This window comes from Antennarius striatus, chromosome 18 (assembly GCF_040054535.1).
Source record: "Antennarius striatus isolate MH-2024 chromosome 18, ASM4005453v1, whole genome shotgun sequence".
NCBI classification, from domain to species: domain Eukaryota; kingdom Metazoa; phylum Chordata; class Actinopteri; order Lophiiformes; family Antennariidae; genus Antennarius; species Antennarius striatus.
The window spans coordinates 19,447,438-19,464,620 of NC_090793.1; the positions used below are offsets into that span (position 1 = coordinate 19,447,438).

Here is a 17,183-nt window from a genome sequence, read left to right on the forward strand (position 1 = left end):
TCAGTCTGTCATGACTTTCGTGACATTTCAGGTGACGTTATTCGTCCTTTTATTTTCTTCCCCCTGGCGTCCTTAAACGTTTACTTAATGTAATTAGGACACATTACTGTAATTCTGACAAATAGAAACACTTAATTCGTTAACCTGGTTGCATGGGCATAAAAAATCATTTGGAGAGAGCAATATTGTCACATGGGTTACGATCTAGAAATAGATCTAGATGTCAAGTATCAGTGTGAAGGAGGGAATCATATCGGGTCACACAACCGTTGAGACGACACAAAAAAGAAAATGGAAAAGACGATGGAGACAGACACTGGGAACAGAGGACAGTGGTCCAATAAAGTGGAATATTTCCTGGTTGTTGCAGGATATGTAGTCGGCTTGGCCAACGTGTGGAGATTTCCATACCTATGCTTTAAGCATGGAGGAGGTGAATGTTATAAAATCTGTTGCTCTTCTTTCTCACATTAATATGGCTGCTGATTTGAAAGACTTCACTCAATTAATTTGTCTTTGTGTACAAATGTTATTGACCTATAGGTGCCTTTCTGGTGCCATATGGTTTGTTAGCTGTGGTGTGTGGGATTCCTCTGTTCCTACTGGAGTCCTCAGTTGGTCAGTTCACCCAGGAAGGATTCGTCACCTGCTGGAGGAAGCTGTGTCCACTGGCAACAGGTGGGTTTATGTTTGTTATGCTTATACATAATAATGAATGGAAATAATTTTCCCTCCAGATTGATAAAGTGTTCATCTATCTATCTGGAATCTTTCAGGAATAAAGTCTTGTCTTGAAGGTGAGTCAGGTAAATGAGGATGTCATTTTTTTTGTTTCAGGCATTGGTTGTGGATACCTGGTGATGAAGTTTTATGACTTAAGCTACATCCTGATCGAAGCCTGGGCTATCTTCTACCTGGTGTTCTCATTCAGGACCCAGATCCCCTGGGCCACCTGTAACAACACCTGGAATACAGGTGAGGACATAGTGTATACTGTCCAGAGGGAGTTTTTTCCAAGAATGTTATTGTAAGATTGAAACTAATAATATAGGCAAAAAGTTAGACACTTTTATTTAATGGGAGGGAAATACAACCAAAACTGTCGTCTTCAGGCATAGACAACAACATGGAATGTGTGTAAATAATCTACTGTTAATTTATCTGTTCTTTCAATCAGACAGCTGTATGGGTGTTCAAATTTTGGATTCACCCTCAGAGAATCTGACGGCCAATGAAACCAGGCTGAAAAACACCACTTCTGCTGCTGTTGAATTCTGGGAGTGAGTATATGTAAATGTCTATATACAGTTATATGTATTGTGATGTTATTTCATGCATGAAAGTATAAAATCTGTAGCCATGTAGTAAAGTCAATCCAGGCCAATTATGAGATCCATTTATTATTGTGAGCAGTTCAGATGCACCTCAGAATCAAATTACCTAATTGCTGATAATATTTAAAGTAAATACAGGTAAATTTTACTACTCTCAGGCCTGACATATTCATTGGTAACAATCATTTCAGGTGATTTCCTTTTCCTTACTTGCCAATACAGTATTCATTAAGCAGAGCACCTGCTGATCCCGCACAAATAAATGTTGTAAAATATAAACTAATTACTTTCTTCAAGTATTTCTACATTTCCCCTCCTCAGACGGCGGGTTTTAGGATTGTCTGGAGGCATCGAGGAGCTCGGCAGTATCAGATGGGAACTGACTTTATGTCTCCTGATTGCTTGGATTTTCTGTTACTTCTGTATCTGGAAAGGTGTCAAGTCCTCTGGCAAGGTCAGTGGACCTTCAGATCTAATCTGTGTCTAGGGGGTATCCATTGAAATCTACATACAAATCAAAAATATTCATTGTTGTGAAAGGATTTGTTTTCTTTGGAAGAAAACCATCTCTCCAGTTTTGTCATTTTCCTCCAGCTTTATCAGACATCTTTCCATGATATCTACATTTTTATTTTTAATTTCACTATTGGGAGAAATCTGTATTTACAATAACATATTTAACAGAACAATTGCTTTGTCTAAATTTCCAAAATATTTAAATATTTCCACCAAAAAAGCTAATCTTGCTTGGATTTTGTTTTATTCTTTTTTTAATCTATTTTTGGTCAATTATATTAGATCAACTTCCGTCGATTTCTAGACAGAACTTTTATTCTAGTCGAGCTGATAGTCAATGATCAGACAAATATAAAAAAGATTTTATTAATCAATCATAAAATGGAAAAAGTTGAGGAAAAACTAAACTAAGATAAAACTTGTTTGAAGCCTTTGTTGTGTGTGAATCAGCATATGGAAATGTTCATCTATCACAGGAATATCCTATAGTTAAATATTTTCCTACTTTCACGGATCACTAGTGATATAAACGACTGTAAAAAAGTTTCACCCAACTATTTGTGAATATGTATTCACTCATACACAGGATGAACTGTTAAAATCTGGTTTTACATTCAGAAGTCCTCCAAGATCACCCCCTCCATGTTGCCATCACGTTACTGATCCCACTGTAAGTGGGGGAGAAACACAGACCCACGAAACCTCTGCGTCTTGGGCGCCAGAAGAGGGGGAGCACAGTGCCGTTGTCCAATCTGCCTGACATTCGAGGCCCTTGGGTAGCTGCCTGCCGTAATGGCGGCTGAGGTTGACTGGTGCCATAGCCTGGTGCAAACCGTCACCTTGTTGCCGGAAACAGCAACTGAAGGCTGGCAAACTGTAGTTGTCTCTGATTGGCCTGGAGACTACGGTCCAAGGCCTGGTGTGCCAAAGTGCCAAAAACCTGCCCCGGGACTACGGGGAGACAACAGAGGATCCTCTGACAAGGCTCAGACAGCGGGGATTTGGCCAACCACACTTGTCGTGGAGTCAATGTTGAATAAGTGACCGGGGCTGATGAACGATCTGTGCCCAAGGAGGCAAGCATGTCTGAGGGTTGTAGGGACTGAGACAGAGCAAGCATGATATGCGACAAGGAGTTTCCAATGCGGCCGACCCGCACCGCTGTGTCATAGCTCCTAACCAGCAGATCGTCTGTAAGGCAACATTGGGGCCTGGGGCAGTGACTCGTGGTAGGACCTCCTCTGGCGTACAAATAAAGGCGTTAACTGATGGCTCCACAGATGGCATGCTGCCAAGCCCATAGGTAGCTGCGTCCTGCATGGAGGCTAAGGCCGTAGCATTGGAGGTCTGATGAATCTGGAACTTGGGGTATTCCCAACACCTGTTGGACACCTCCCAACACGCTCTAATGGGGAAATACATTAATTTATTCCTTACTGAACACCCTCAGTAAGGAATAAAGAACCCACTCTGAGCAGAGACGCTCTTATGGGAAAATGCATATAACTATGGAGCTAGTAAACTCTCAGTAACGAATAGAGAACCCACTCTGAGGAGAGACACTCCTGTGGGAAAAAACAAATATCTGGAGCTAGTAACGCTCTCTGTAATGAATAGAGAACCCATTCTGAGAACAGACGCTCTTATGTGAAAATACATGCAAGTGCAGAACCTTTTTTCGTTTCTTTTTAGTTATAACAGAAAATCACCCCTGAGTAAAAAACACTCTTACGGGGAACCATATAGTAAGAGCTGCGGAGTGAATATACTCTCAGCAACAACAGAAAATCACCCCTCAAGCGAAACGCTATAGGGGGGAAACGCAAACAACCGTGGAGCGAATACACTCCCAGTGATAGATACTTACACACGAGCGAAAAACCCTCCCACGGAAAACAAAACAGTAACATTAACTGCAGAAATTATATGTCTCAAAGGTGTGGTTACCAAGGTGTATAGAGAGAAAGAGACTGAAACCAGGCCCTTTCACTCGTTCAAATCTGGCGTCTGTTGCTGCGTGCCAGTGGAGACACAGGTGCTCCAAGTCAAACGCTCCCACAAACAAACAATGGACAATGTCTTAATCACAGCCCGTGGAGGACGCAACGTGCTGCTCCAACCTAATAGGGTTACAGGGCTCCCTGCGAAAAGACTGCAGTTTAGGAGTTTTGGTAGTTTTTTCAAATGTTTGAACTCGACCGTACCGTGAGAAGATCATCGGGAAGTAATGAATGACGAAGGGGCGTTGATGTACGCTGGCTACCGTCATCATGTCGCACTTGTGACTTCTTGATATTAATACTGGACCTGTATGTCCGTGCGACGGATCTTATCCAGTGTTAAGGCACTGCCTCTGGCAGTCAGGAAGACTGAAATAGAACCAAAACCAAGGCAAACACTTACCTGAACTAACAGTTGCTCCAGGAAATACACTCCTTCCTTACCCACAGCCATGCAGTGAGTCAGGTTGCTTCTTCTGCTGCCAGGAACATTTTTTCCCAGTCAGACCACACTGGGACAGCCAACAGCTGATTTCGGTCAGCCTTCATTTCCCACACTCCTCCTACATTTAGAAGTCCAGCTGTGCCTGTCCCCAATTGGTCTATCTCTTTCCCCAATTGGTCTAGCTCTGTCCCCAATTGGTCTATCTCTTTCCCCTTCACGTACAAAGTTACTTTTTCTAGCCTCTTTATTAATGGCTAATGAAATAATTTCCCTTTGTTTATCTTCAACTGCAGCTGTGAAACATTTCAGTACCTGTTTGTGATGTCTAGAGTCTCACCCCTGGGAGAGACTTGCACCCTGATAGGCTATGACTATAATTCTCTCCAATTAGTCTTCCTGTTCTTGACCCCCTCCCACTGTCTAATGAAGAGTTGACCAGTTTCTATATTTTTTATACCTTTGAAATACAAACTTTATCCACAGTTAGTCAAGGTAATAAACCAAACTGTTAACACCACAACTTGAGCTTCCCTGGCAACACCAACAATACCCTGAATGACGTCCTGCCTCTACTTTTCATATTGTGCCTCGCTGAGGCTTGCATCATTTTCAGGCCCTAATAATGACCACAAATGCTAGTGGGAAGATGGTACAACCTACCGTAATGCCTGCATCAAGCTGTTAGGGCAGGGGTAGGGAACCTATGGCTCGCAAGCCAGATGTGGCTCTTTTGATGACTGCATCTGGCTCGTAGACAAATCTTTAACTATAAAAAAAGTGTTTCTTTAGATTCCTTTAAGCATGTGCAAACTGGCGACAAGAATGCCAGTTTGCTACGAGGCAGTGAATAGACTCTATTCGATGGCAAACATAAATGTCCTAGTGATCTATTTATTTATCGATGTATCAATCACTTAGAGTACAGCAGATGGCTTTTAGATGGCTAAAAGCAAAAAAGACTAGCAGTATCGTACTTTTTAGCAGGAATGTAGAGAGGAATTTGCCTTTGAGGAGAGAGAAGGTTCTGCAGTGTGTCTAATATGTAATGATAACATTGCATCTATGAAATGGAAAGACACCAAAGCCATCAGCAAAACCATGCAGCACCGGAAGTCACATTAATGATTAGAAATATTCATTGATTAGCAACAGCATAACAAAGTTATTAAAATGGAGAGATTTATTATACTGTAAAAGTGCTGGTATAACATAAAATGAAGACATTTATTTGTATTTAGTTTTGAACATGTTGTATAGCTCTCACGGAATTACATTTAAAAATATGTGGTGTATATGGCTCTCTAAGCCAAAAAGGTTCCCGACCCCTGTGTTAGGGTGTTGTGGTAAATTCTGCCACGGTAAAATATCTAGAAAGTGTGTTTTAATTCGACTTTTAATGCTATCCAGGACTCCGAAGTAATCAGAGGCCTGGTACCCAAAGGCATTAGCTAGATCCAGGAATACAACCAGCAGCTCTGTCCTCTCATGATCAGCTGGCTGTGTTTGGTGCCAGTAGCCGGAGAAGCTGATGATTCCAGCTTTTTGTACCAAAGCATGAATTAGTCGGTTACTTTCAAGGTAGCCGGCCAGCCTTAGAGCCCCAACACTAAAGAAGACATTTCCTTCAACATGGAGTAAACTCCGTGATATAAACTGATTCAAATCCTCTGAGACCCTCTATTTGGGAATAGATTCCCAGACACACATTTTAAATAGAGTTTTAAGTGTTTTAGTGTGTTTCTGAACCTCTTTTCAAATAGTCTTGTGACAAAAAAATGCAAACGGTGATAACATTTTCTGTCTTTTTGAAGGTAGTGTATTTCACAGCCACGTTCCCCTATGCGATGCTCCTCATTCTACTCATCAGAGGTTTAACTCTACCAGGAGCTTGGGATGGGATCTACTACTACCTGTATCCAGACTTGAATCACCTTCCTATACTTGAGGTAACCTCTTTATTTATGACCAAATTCTATTTATTTTGTATTGTAATCTGTAATATAGATTTTTGTACATTGCAGGTCTGGATTGAGGCAGGATCTCAAATATTTTACTCCTACAGTCTGACTGCAGGAACTCTAATAGTCTTGAGCAGCTACAACGACTATAACAACAACTGTTACAGGTAAGGAGTGGCATTTCAAGACTTGATTGAACAATTGATTTTTATTTTCAGACATAAAAGCAATGTAGTGATAGAAAGAGGTATGAGGCTGTTTCAAAGATTAATTAAGATTAATTTCTTTAAGACGAGATAATTATAGGGGGCTGCCGATCCCAGCTGACTGTGCGAGAGGTGGGGTACACCCTGGAGAAGTCGCTGTTGAAAACAAAACAAATCCTATTTACAACTTTTTTTCTATTGTCTCTGTGTGACCCACAGGGACTGTTTCTGGCTCTGTCTGCTGAACAGTGGAACCAGTTTTGTTGCTGGATTTGTCGTCTTCTCTGTTCTTGGGTTCATGGCTCACAAGCAGGGTGTTCCTGTGGATACAGTGGTTCAGTCTGGTGCAGTAACGATTATGATTTCCAAGTCACCTTATAGTTCATATACAGTATTGAGACGTTTCAGCTTTTCTCCACAGGTCCAGGTCTGGCCTTCATCACTTACCCTCAGGCGACGGCTCTGATGCCTTTACCACAGTTCTGGACTGTCTGCTTCTTCCTAATGCTGATTCTACTGGCTACTGACTCACATGTAATGTCAAATTACCAATTTCACACGTCCAATAACACCAATAACACATCTTCCAGATAAATATATAATCAAACTTCTATTTTGTCCCCAGTTTGTGATGGTGGAGGGTTTCATCACCTCACTGAGCGATTTGTTTCCAAAGTGGTTGCGTGCACCTAGGAAGCGTGAGATCTTTGTCCTGGTTGTCTGTGCAGTCAACTTTCTCGTACATCTTTCGTTGGTTACTGAGGTGAGCGGAAACAGTTCTACCATTTCAGAACCAGAAAGTAAACTATAAACCTTATAACTATTGCCAATGTGTTTTAATTAAACTTGTTTCTTCCTGCTTCAGGGGGGAATTTATGTATTCCAGCTATTTGACTTCTACGGCTCGACAAGAGTTTGTCAGAACTTCATGGCTATTTGTGAGTGTCTGGTAGTGGGCTGGATTTTTGGTGAGTGAGATTTATTACCTCTGAAAAGATAATTATCTATTTTATATATAATTGTATTTGTCAGCAATGAAAACCGGTATTTCCTTTACATGTAGATAGTTTATGTCTCATTACTGATTAAATATTTGGATATCCAGGGTGCAATTTGTCAAAAACAAAGAAGCAGGCAATTTTTTTGTGATCATGAAAAAATAAGCAATTAACAGGCCTAATTCTTCTTTAGGTTAATTGTAGACCCCATGAGCCTAAAGTCTGATTCAGGTACAGACATAAAAACCAGAGAGGGGATAAACCCCCCCCCCCCATCTGCCCAACAAATTTCACCCTGCATGTAAACCTCGGTTTCCGACTACAATTCGTTCTGGAAGGCTGTTCAAATACCGATTTGTTGGAATTCCAAATACATGTTTCCCATTACAAATAATGTAAATGGTCTTAATCTGTTCCAAGACGCTAGAAAACTACCTTTTTTCAACATAATATCCATCCATTTTCTGCCTCTGTATCCACGTACTATGTTATTTTCTAATGTCATTTACCGTATTGGTCCGTATATAAGACGACCCTGATTATAAGACGACCCCCTCTTTATAAAGACTCAAGTTTGAAAAAAGACTTTTTGAACACCAAATTTAATTTTTACACAAAAAATAATTACAGTACATCTGAAACAAATGATTATGACAATATATTCGAGAGAAAAAGCATGTTATTTTGCTATATCTCTTGTCTTATTTTCTTCTCTTTTCTTTCTTACCGCTATTTTTATTTTTCTTCTTCGTGACGGGTTCCTTTGGCCTGGGGACTCAAGTTCAGCATTCGCTTTATAGATATCTGGCGCCATCTAGCGTTGTGAATGGTCTAATGTCTAGACCCCCAATGTAAGACGACCCCCACTTTTTCAGTCTTATATCAGTGCAAAAAACACCGTCTTATATTCGGGTCAATACGGTATATATCAAGATTGTATTGTATAGTAATAAAACATATCAAAGAAATTTAAAAGAAGGAAGCAAACACGAGAAAGAAAGAAAGAAAGAAAAAAAAACATGGACGTAATCAGGTTAGCCTAAGGTACGAGTTACCGCCGTCTTTTGGACAGAAGTTTACGGTACGTACCATAGGCAATGGAACGCAAATTAAGTGAAAAATTATTGAATACAGTAAACTAAAATAAAAAGGACATTACAATTAAAGCATAATAACAATAAAGATAACAATTTTTACCTTTGTGGTGGTGAGCAGTCGTGTTAAGTACGATCCTTTGACGCTGTTATTTTGGGACTTCCTGTTGTCACCGGAAGTGGTTACATGTAAATATAGTACGCTTGTTCTATCCAACTCATTTCGTTCCGCTCATCATTCACCACGCAGATTCCGGATGAGCAGGTCTGGTATCCTAACAAGTTGGCATACGTGAATGTTGGAGAGGGAGAGGAGGAGGAGGATGGATGTCACGGAGTTTGTTTCGCGTTCGACTTCCAAATTTTGTTCTGAGACCAAAAAAAATCCGAATTTTTTGGTCGAATTACGATTTGTTCGATGTCTAAAGCGTTTGAAAACTAAGGTTTGCTTGTATCATATAAACAGGTCATGTAATTCTATGATTCTTGAGGTCGTCTTCCCATTTGTTGCATCTGTTTTGACTAATACGATTCACGAATCCATTAAAATGGATCATTTTGATTTATTCCAGGAGCTGACCGTATTTTCAACATCATTAAAGACATGACCGGACAGAAACCAGCGGTTTTCTTCAAACTCTGCTGGAAATACATCATCCCCATCCTTTCACTGGTGCACTAAAATTCCTTTGAGACTTCCAGTCATTTTGCATCCTAGTCTATCCTTTTCAGTTTGAAAACTGAACTAGATAAATTGTTAAATAGAAGAGATTATATATTTAACGTAAGAGATTTTTGATTTGCATTATATCAGTGTGTCTTTTAATGAACTGCAGGTTTCCTTCATCATCTACCTGGTTGATTACAAGCGCCTCACGATCAATGACTACGTTTACCCTGACTGGGCGTACGCACTGGGGTGGACCATGACCTTCTCTTCCATTGTGATGGTGCCGCTGTGGGCAGCTGGACAGATGTGTTTAACACCAGGAACCTTCAAGCAGGTCAGGATTCACGCTGAAGAATATGACTATAGGAGACTACAGTACTTGCTTTGCAGCAGATTTAAATATGTCCACAATGTCCCCAGTAATTGAGTGTGTGAACATGATGTTGTTTGTTCCAGCGTTTGTCTGCTCTTTGTCGTCCTGCTGAAGATCCAATCAGGACAAGAAGAAAAGGGAGAGAAGAGGAAACGACTGTTGAACTGACATCACCTGAAACTTAAGATTGGCCTTAAAAGTCAAATGAAATAATTCATAACGTAACTTCATACTATCATACAGCACTAGCTACACCAGACATGGGCCAACTGCGGCCCCAGGGCCATGTACGGCCCATTAGGCTTTCTAATCTGGCCCCGAATATTTGTTTAAACTATATCATTAAAGTTATGAAATAAATGCAGTTGCAAAATAACTTTTAGAATAACCCTTGCATACATCTGCTTTGCTGCCTGTTAAAGGCGAAAATCCTTTATATGAGGTTGTAACTCATTGAAAGGACAGACGTCACTGCAAGCAATGAGGAAAATTATTTCACAATACATATTTAGATACCTGTTTTTACCAGAGCCATAACCTTTATCCGTTGTGGGAGTGTTGCACATAAAACACTTCTTTTCACTGCTTATAAGTTCAGTAACATCATGAAGTGTCTGTGACAATTTTTTTCCTTCTAGACTTAAAACCATACCTTACATACATTACACAGATTTGTGTACTTTCTTTAAAAAATGTCAAGATTAGATCATTTAATGCGACATCAGAATTTAAATACCTGTACTCTTCACCAGTCAGAAGAGAAGCCTCTTTATCCTAATCGATACAGCAGCCACATGTGACACAAACAGCCTTACATACATGTATGTACTTTCACATGTGCAGATGTAAACGTCACAATTGGGATTTTTTTTACCGTCTATGTCCAGTTTATGGGTGCTGCTGTCACTTCCTTCTCACAAACTCGCCGATCATCCTGATTAGTATTTTCAGTGACAGCAGTCATCATTCACCACCACACAGACAGTAGAAAGACGCTTAATTTTTGACCGTTTATTGAGTATGACATCTTTTTACAGCGGGTAACAGTAAGACGAAAGCAGATGATTCATTATCCTGAAGATGTGTTCATGCAGTTCCAGTCCTGTTAAAAAGCGACGTGCATGTCCTTCCTCAGTGTCAGGAAAAGCGTCCAGCGGTGGCCTCCATCATTTCTTTTGAAAGAATCCCATAATAGAAGCCTGTTTCGCTCCTTTACTTGCATTAGCAGAAGATTTCTTCTGGCTTTTCTTCTCTTCCTGTTTGTTACCTGCTGGTAGTTTTGTTGAGAAGGGGTCTTTTGATGCTGGTGGGGCAGCCTGAGCTTCAGCTTCTGTTTCAGAGTACGATTCACTCTCGTAGCCTTTTTCTGTGACTGTGGGCAAACAGAAGATGAACCAGAGCAATACAGGGTGAGTGAGTGGAAGTCAGAGCTCAGCAGTGAGCGAACACTGCGTCGCTCTGAGCGAAGCATCATCAGGATCGGTCAAGAACAGAAAGAAAACATTGGTAATTGTTTGGAGCATCGGAGAAAGTCCACCGAAGGAGATAGACGGCTACAAAAAACTGACAGTGAATGAATTAAAATGTTTGACTAGCATCAAATTCTATATTAAGATGCTAAAGAAACAATAAATGTTTTCTGTTTCAACTTCTGAAATGTCTTTGTGTTATTTTTAGCTATAGATTAGGTTGAAATAATTTGTGAATGATTCCATTATCATCTACATATTACATAAAGTGTCATATTTTTCTTGGAGGGGGGGGTTTTGTTTTAGAAAATAATAAATTGAACTCGTCACAAAATTTAAAAACATGCGTTTCATACCGATGCAACCTTCGTCGTCCACAAAAGTCCGTGATTTCAGTACGCGTCTCCTCCTCCGGATCTTTGTTCCAGGATTCTCCTGCTGTGGAAAAATAATAAATGAAACCTGCATTAGCTTCTTCTTAATCTTTATTAAATAAAAAAAATGATTCTATCATCCTATCACAGAGGAATACTCAGTCTTTGACACGTACATGATGATGAGCCACAGACAAAGCCTCCACCTCCTTCTTAGGACTCTGTTCTCTTGCTCCCGTCGGCGGCGGACTGTCTGGAATAACTATAGAGACAATCAGGTGTTGGTCTTACATCATTCATTTTGACCAATGAAATTCTTCCTGATATAGGAAGTGAATAATGTGAAAAGTTAATCCCACCATCTTCATCGCTGCTGTCTGGTTCGGGCTTCTTTATCCTCCGTCGCTTTTTCTTCTCCAGTTTCTCCTCCTCGCTGTCAGAATCCACGACTCGCTTGGTTTTGCTTCAAAGACAGAAAGACTTTCGGATATATTTATCACCAATCCCTTGCCATTTTAAATAAATTAAAATCCTTCATCACTCAGAAATCCACATTCTGGATGGTGTCTATGCTTTAATCATAATAATTGAACACAGACAAACCTCCTGGAGTCTTTCTTCAGGACTTTTGGTTCCACTGCAGCAGCCAGTTGCTTTTCTTGTGGTTGTGGGCTCTGACGTTTTTGTTCTTTGGAGGATGATGATGATGATGATGGTTCAGCTCTTTCCTCCACCTTCACATTTTTCTCAGCTTTTTCTAAAGAATAAATAATATATTTACACATTTTTATATCACCCTGAATGTATTAAACCCAGAATGTAAGGATTACTCACTCGCTGCTTGAGTCCCAAAAAAGTTTGCCATGTGTTCTGCTTTTGTTGCTGATTTGGTTTTTGGGACATCAACCTTAAAAAAAAGCAGAACAATAGTTACTATAGCAACAACCTCTTTAAGTTAATCCCAAAGAAGCCAGAGGAGACCCGCACCACCGACGCATCTTCGTTCTCCTCCGTCTTCACATCTCTGTCCCGGCTCTTAGTAGCTGTCTTATTTGCAAACATTCCCATGATGCCTTTCTGCGGTTTGGTGGGAGGTTTCGAAGAGCCGTTAGCGTTTCCAGTTCCGTTTCCGTTCACGACAGGGTTCTTGTGTTCAGGCTCTGGCGTGGGGGGTCGCTTGATTTCTCTGCCCTTCTGCAGGTCCTGAGTCGACATGGGTACCGCACTGGAACAGGAGATCGAGCTGTATCTGCAGACAGAGGAGCGAGGACAGTTAGAGACCTCCTAAAACACATCTCTCTACGCTCCAGAGTGCTGCTGTAAAGAAGAGGTATCAATAGAGAGTGACAAAGTAGAATAGAGATGGAGTTACAGTAAATATTTCTCAGTGGATCTGTTAGATGACTGTTGAAATCTTTACAGAAATGACATTTTTCTTCATAAAAAAACACACAACCTGCTGCAGTTCTTCAGGTTGTCTTTCACAGCGTCGTAGTCGACGCTGTAAAGAGGACCGCTGTCTTTCAGCAAGGCCTTCTGGACGCTGTAGACGTGCACGCTGACGATCACGTTCATTTTGGATTTGAAGTCTGTAAAAAAAAGCAAGACGTCTCACAAATAAAACCGAAAGACACACTAAAAGCCACAAAGAACAACAAATTCTGCAGTTTACTGGGTGAAAGCAACACAACAGTTACGCACCTTCCAACTGATCCTCTTTGACGACTGACACCTTGTGACTCTGACAAGAAATAAGTATCATCAACAACACAAAATCAAGAATAATCGTTGATTTATCTGGTCAACTGGCAGAATGTGAAGTCTCTCCTGTCAAGAAGGATCAACTTTAAAACGGAAAAGTACAGCAAAATACATTTACGTGTCAAACACCGTGATTCGTCACGGAAACGCTGTCAGTTTAGAGGGGACCATGAGGATTTCAAAATAAAGGATGTTGTCAATAACAACTTGTCAAATCAAAGTGGGATGCGTCTCTGGAGAGTCCGATCGTGTCATGAATGCCTAAAGTCATTTCAGGCTGTTTGTCAGTTTGAAAAGTCTCCATCTCCATCAGCTGTTTCACACAACGCTGCAGGGACAGTTTGGTGGAGTAAAGAACTTCACTTTCAGTCAGAAGGAGTTTGATTCTGTCACTGAATGTTCATCTTTGTTTGACATGAATTTATTGTGTTTCTCACCGTTTGTCCGTTGTCCACAAACTTCCCGGACACAAGATATGTGGCGTGTAAAGGAGCAGAACTTTCCTTTCTCTTGTGATCCAAGTAATGGTAAAGCATCCTGGAAACAAGACAGGGTTAAAAAAGAACATGGAACATTATATGTCAACTAGACTAGAACATTCAATGCTATGTCCGTTTTGTTTTTTAATGTTTTTTTTTATTTTTTTATTTTAAGATGCATAATTAGCTTTTATTACCAATAACATAATGATAATAATCAATAAAAAAAAATTTATTTGGCTTCAGTTTAATATGATGGCATCCAGTTAGCCTGAAGAAAAGGTAAACACTCACTGTTTGGCCGTGTTGACATGAACTCCAAGTGTTAGACTGAGCCATTTGTAAGTCACCTGTTCAACAGAAACACACGACAACTGAGAATACAGCTAACATTGGACCCGACTAATATTGGATTCAAGCTAACACTGGAACCAGCTAATACTGGAAAACAGCTAATTATGCAAAAGAATAATATAAAATGACGTCGAAATGAATAAACTGAGTGCTATTTTCTCCATGTTTTTGTAGCTGAATGTTGTAAATGTTCCGAACAAAGCTGTAAAACGTGTGGTGGTTCTTTTCAGAACCGTCTATTTGTTGATCCTTCGCTAAACTGAAGGCTTTTTGAACGCAGTTCACCAAACAGGAGCTTCATCCGCGACGCGTCGCGACTTTAGGACGCGCTTACGATCTTGTTGTGGTCGTTGACATATTCATCGATGTTATCCAAGTAAAGCTCGTCCATCTCCACCGAATGTCCACCAAGACGAGCGTCCCGTGAAGCCGATTTAACTGCGCGGGAAGGCGGTTTATTTACTTCCTGTTCAACGTCACGCAGCTAGGTCGTTCTTCCGGTGCGATATGTGGTGATATACTGCCACCTAATGGCCAGTATGGGTATTACATTAGAAATAGAGGACAGATACAGCAGATAGATAGATAGATAGATAGATAGATAGATAGATAGATAGATAGATAGATAGATAGATAGATAGATAGATAGATAGATAGATAGATAGATAGATAGATAGATAGATAGATAGATAGATAGATAGATAGATAGATAGATAGATAGATAGATAGATAGATAGATAGATAGATAGATAGATAGATGGATAGATACTTTATTAATCTGGAGGAAATTGTGTATGAAGATAAAATAAAACAAACACATCAAACGGTCTCAACGGTAAAACAATTCTAAATCCATTTCAAGCTGTATAAAAACCATGTTCACCACCATCCAAACATTTTATACACATCCAACTACAGGACTTTTAGTCTCCACAACCTGGGCGGAGACTTGTGGAGGATGCTGCTTATTTGTGGTCCCTGATATGATGTAAAGCACAACCAGAACCTTCAGTTTCCAGGATCCTCCTCTGTGGATCCACCATTCAGTCTTGATCTGGGAGGCAGACACCCCTCTCTATATTCAAATACAGGCTTAAACTGTCCTCGTTTTTACAGAGCTTATAAATAAGGCTGGTGTGTGCTGACACTTAGCCGTGCTGCTGGAGGGTTAGAGAGCTTTGGGACTGACATGAAGCACTGAGCATCTGTCTCCTCTTCCTCTCCTTCTTTACTCATTCATGCTTGTTACTAACTTGTCTTCTCTCGTCTCTCTCTCTGACTGGCTGTACGCTCACTGACCGCGCACTGCTGCCCTCTACTGGTTGTTTCTTCAATCTGAATATCCAGGTTGAGCAAAGTAGTTCAAAAATAGTTGTTTTTCATGACTGAGACGGGGTGGAGCATTGATCATTAAAATGTTAATACAAAATAATGATTTTGGTTGTGTTTTTTATCATATGAAATTAGTGCTTTTGGGTCAGAGCTAGTGGTGGTCGAATCAGTTTCATCATAGGAACAATGACGTTCCTAAACAGATGTAGACATTAGATTGATGGCAGGTCTCCGGGGGTTCAGGGTTGGTTCAAATTGTTATGATGGTGCAAATATATCAGTGCAGGTTCAATAGGAACTCACCTTCTCTGCAGGAGGTCCATATTTGAGCCAATAATTTCAGAGAGGAATAACAACTGGCCTTTCAGCCAAAGCATGTCATTGATCAGTCAGTGGGACGTTCACACATTCTACCCGGGGGTCTGACTGCCATTTCTGTTCAAAGCGATAACAAAACCAGAGTTAAATGAAGCAGAATGAAAAGGCCACTCCTTAGCAGTGATGGCTCAGCGGGGGGGGGGGGGGGGTCAAGGTACAGATGAGAGGAGAAAAGACAAGGGCAAGCGCAAAACACAGACGAAATACAAAATACATTGTAAAGTTTGTGAAAGTTCGTACTCAAATCAAATATTCACAGCTGTTGATCCACACAAACCGTTCCGTCTGATTTCTGGCTCTAGACTCCATCAATGCATGTTCTTGAAGGCAAGACGATTGTGATCTTCTCTTAGATAAATTTGATAGAGGGCTAATCTTATGTTAATCTCATTCTATTCCCCTGCAGACCAAAAGAAAAACGTTCATGCAAAATATCAATTATTTAAAATTAGAACCAGAATCAAAGTGCATTTGTCCACATGAATACTTTCAAAAGTCAAACAATTCTCTTTCTCAAACAATATCAGTGATATTAGAATATCCCTGCTGTTCAGTCCGAGTTAAACCCTGATTATGCATTCTTTAATCGATAATATCCTGGTGTATGAAGGTGAATGCAAAGCTTTAGTCAGAGGACAATATGGATTCCTTTTATTCTGCAGCAACATTTGGACATTTCCTACCTCTGTAATCTGGCCTTTAACTTCTCCAAATCACAGAAAAGATTTCCGCTCCTCAAGGAAACCATGAGGAATGTTTTTTGTTTGTTTGTTCTCTGAAAAGATTCCCTCAATCAATTCAGAAATGCTGCAACCATTCCTGCTGATTGTCGCTACAGAGATCACTTCTAGAGATCACAGATCATGCATATATATGTTCACACACACACACACACACAGACTTAATTTTCCGAAGGGAACTAACTTTTATTTTTTACCTGATAAACATTTCTTAAAGACTAGAGTGAGTGTCTGATCCTTGCCCACCCATCTTTGATCCACCAGTCTCCTCTTCCAGCCATCAAACTGCTTCCACCCAGGAATTTAATAACAGTTTGAATGCCAGAAGCTCAAATCCAGAGAAGCTTTTTATTTTATCACTGAAACTACTTTTCCTTTCACTGTCAACTCTCCATGGAGAGGCTGTCGCGTCGGAGCCTCGATCCCAGCGTAAGGCTCCGTCGGGGGGGGCGGTCATTAGCTGCGTCCCTGGGGGGCTGCTTCCCCCTGGGCGTCCGCTCCGCTTCACCCTCAGCTCTTTGTGGCTCCTGCTGATAAGGACCAGCTAATGTCTGCTCATTCGCCGGCTGGAGTAGAAATGATAGAGCGGAACTGTTGTCCACTCTGTCAGGACAATAGGAACTAGAATCCATCCCCCCAGGCTGCTGTATTCTACAATAGAGATAGTGTATGTACAGTTTGAATCCAGGTGCTGGAAATAGA

General features: G+C 40.6%; 2 protein-coding genes across 3 annotated transcripts; one reads left to right on the top strand and one right to left on the bottom strand.

Annotated features, from left to right (window-relative positions):
• The first annotated feature begins 281 nt into the window (after window positions 1-281).
• On the top strand, window positions 282-10,447 carry LOC137611765 (sodium- and chloride-dependent GABA transporter 3-like). Its single transcript, XM_068339858.1, has 14 exons — window positions 282-433; window positions 544-678; window positions 838-975; window positions 1,178-1,280; window positions 1,656-1,788; window positions 6,107-6,241; window positions 6,317-6,420; window positions 6,679-6,803; window positions 6,881-6,993; window positions 7,085-7,222; window positions 7,325-7,427; window positions 9,124-9,224; window positions 9,388-9,555; window positions 9,678-10,447. Exons 1-14 carry the CDS (start codon window positions 292-294, stop codon window positions 9,777-9,779), a joined length of 1,740 nt encoding a protein of 579 aa, XP_068195959.1. The 5' UTR covers window positions 282-291; the 3' UTR covers window positions 9,780-10,447.
• A 143-nt stretch (window positions 10,448-10,590) lies between these two features.
• On the bottom strand, window positions 10,591-14,486 carry pold3 (polymerase (DNA-directed), delta 3, accessory subunit). Of its 2 annotated transcripts, none has more exons than XM_068339860.1 (12): window positions 14,366-14,486; window positions 13,972-14,027; window positions 13,636-13,735; window positions 13,139-13,178; window positions 12,894-13,026; window positions 12,425-12,686; window positions 12,272-12,344; window positions 12,041-12,194; window positions 11,797-11,900; window positions 11,614-11,699; window positions 11,420-11,498; window positions 10,591-10,966 (listed from the first exon to the last, which is right to left on the bottom strand). In XM_068339860.1, the coding sequence occupies exons 1-12, from the start codon at window positions 14,420-14,422 to the stop codon at window positions 10,761-10,763; spliced, it is 1,350 nt and encodes a 449-aa protein (XP_068195961.1). In that variant the 5' UTR covers window positions 14,423-14,486; the 3' UTR covers window positions 10,591-10,760. The 2 variants fall into 2 exon arrangements, with proteins under 2 accessions (XP_068195961.1, XP_068195960.1); XM_068339859.1 differs by having other exon boundaries at window positions 11,420-11,501.
• Between the last annotated feature and the right edge of the window lie 2,697 nt (window positions 14,487-17,183).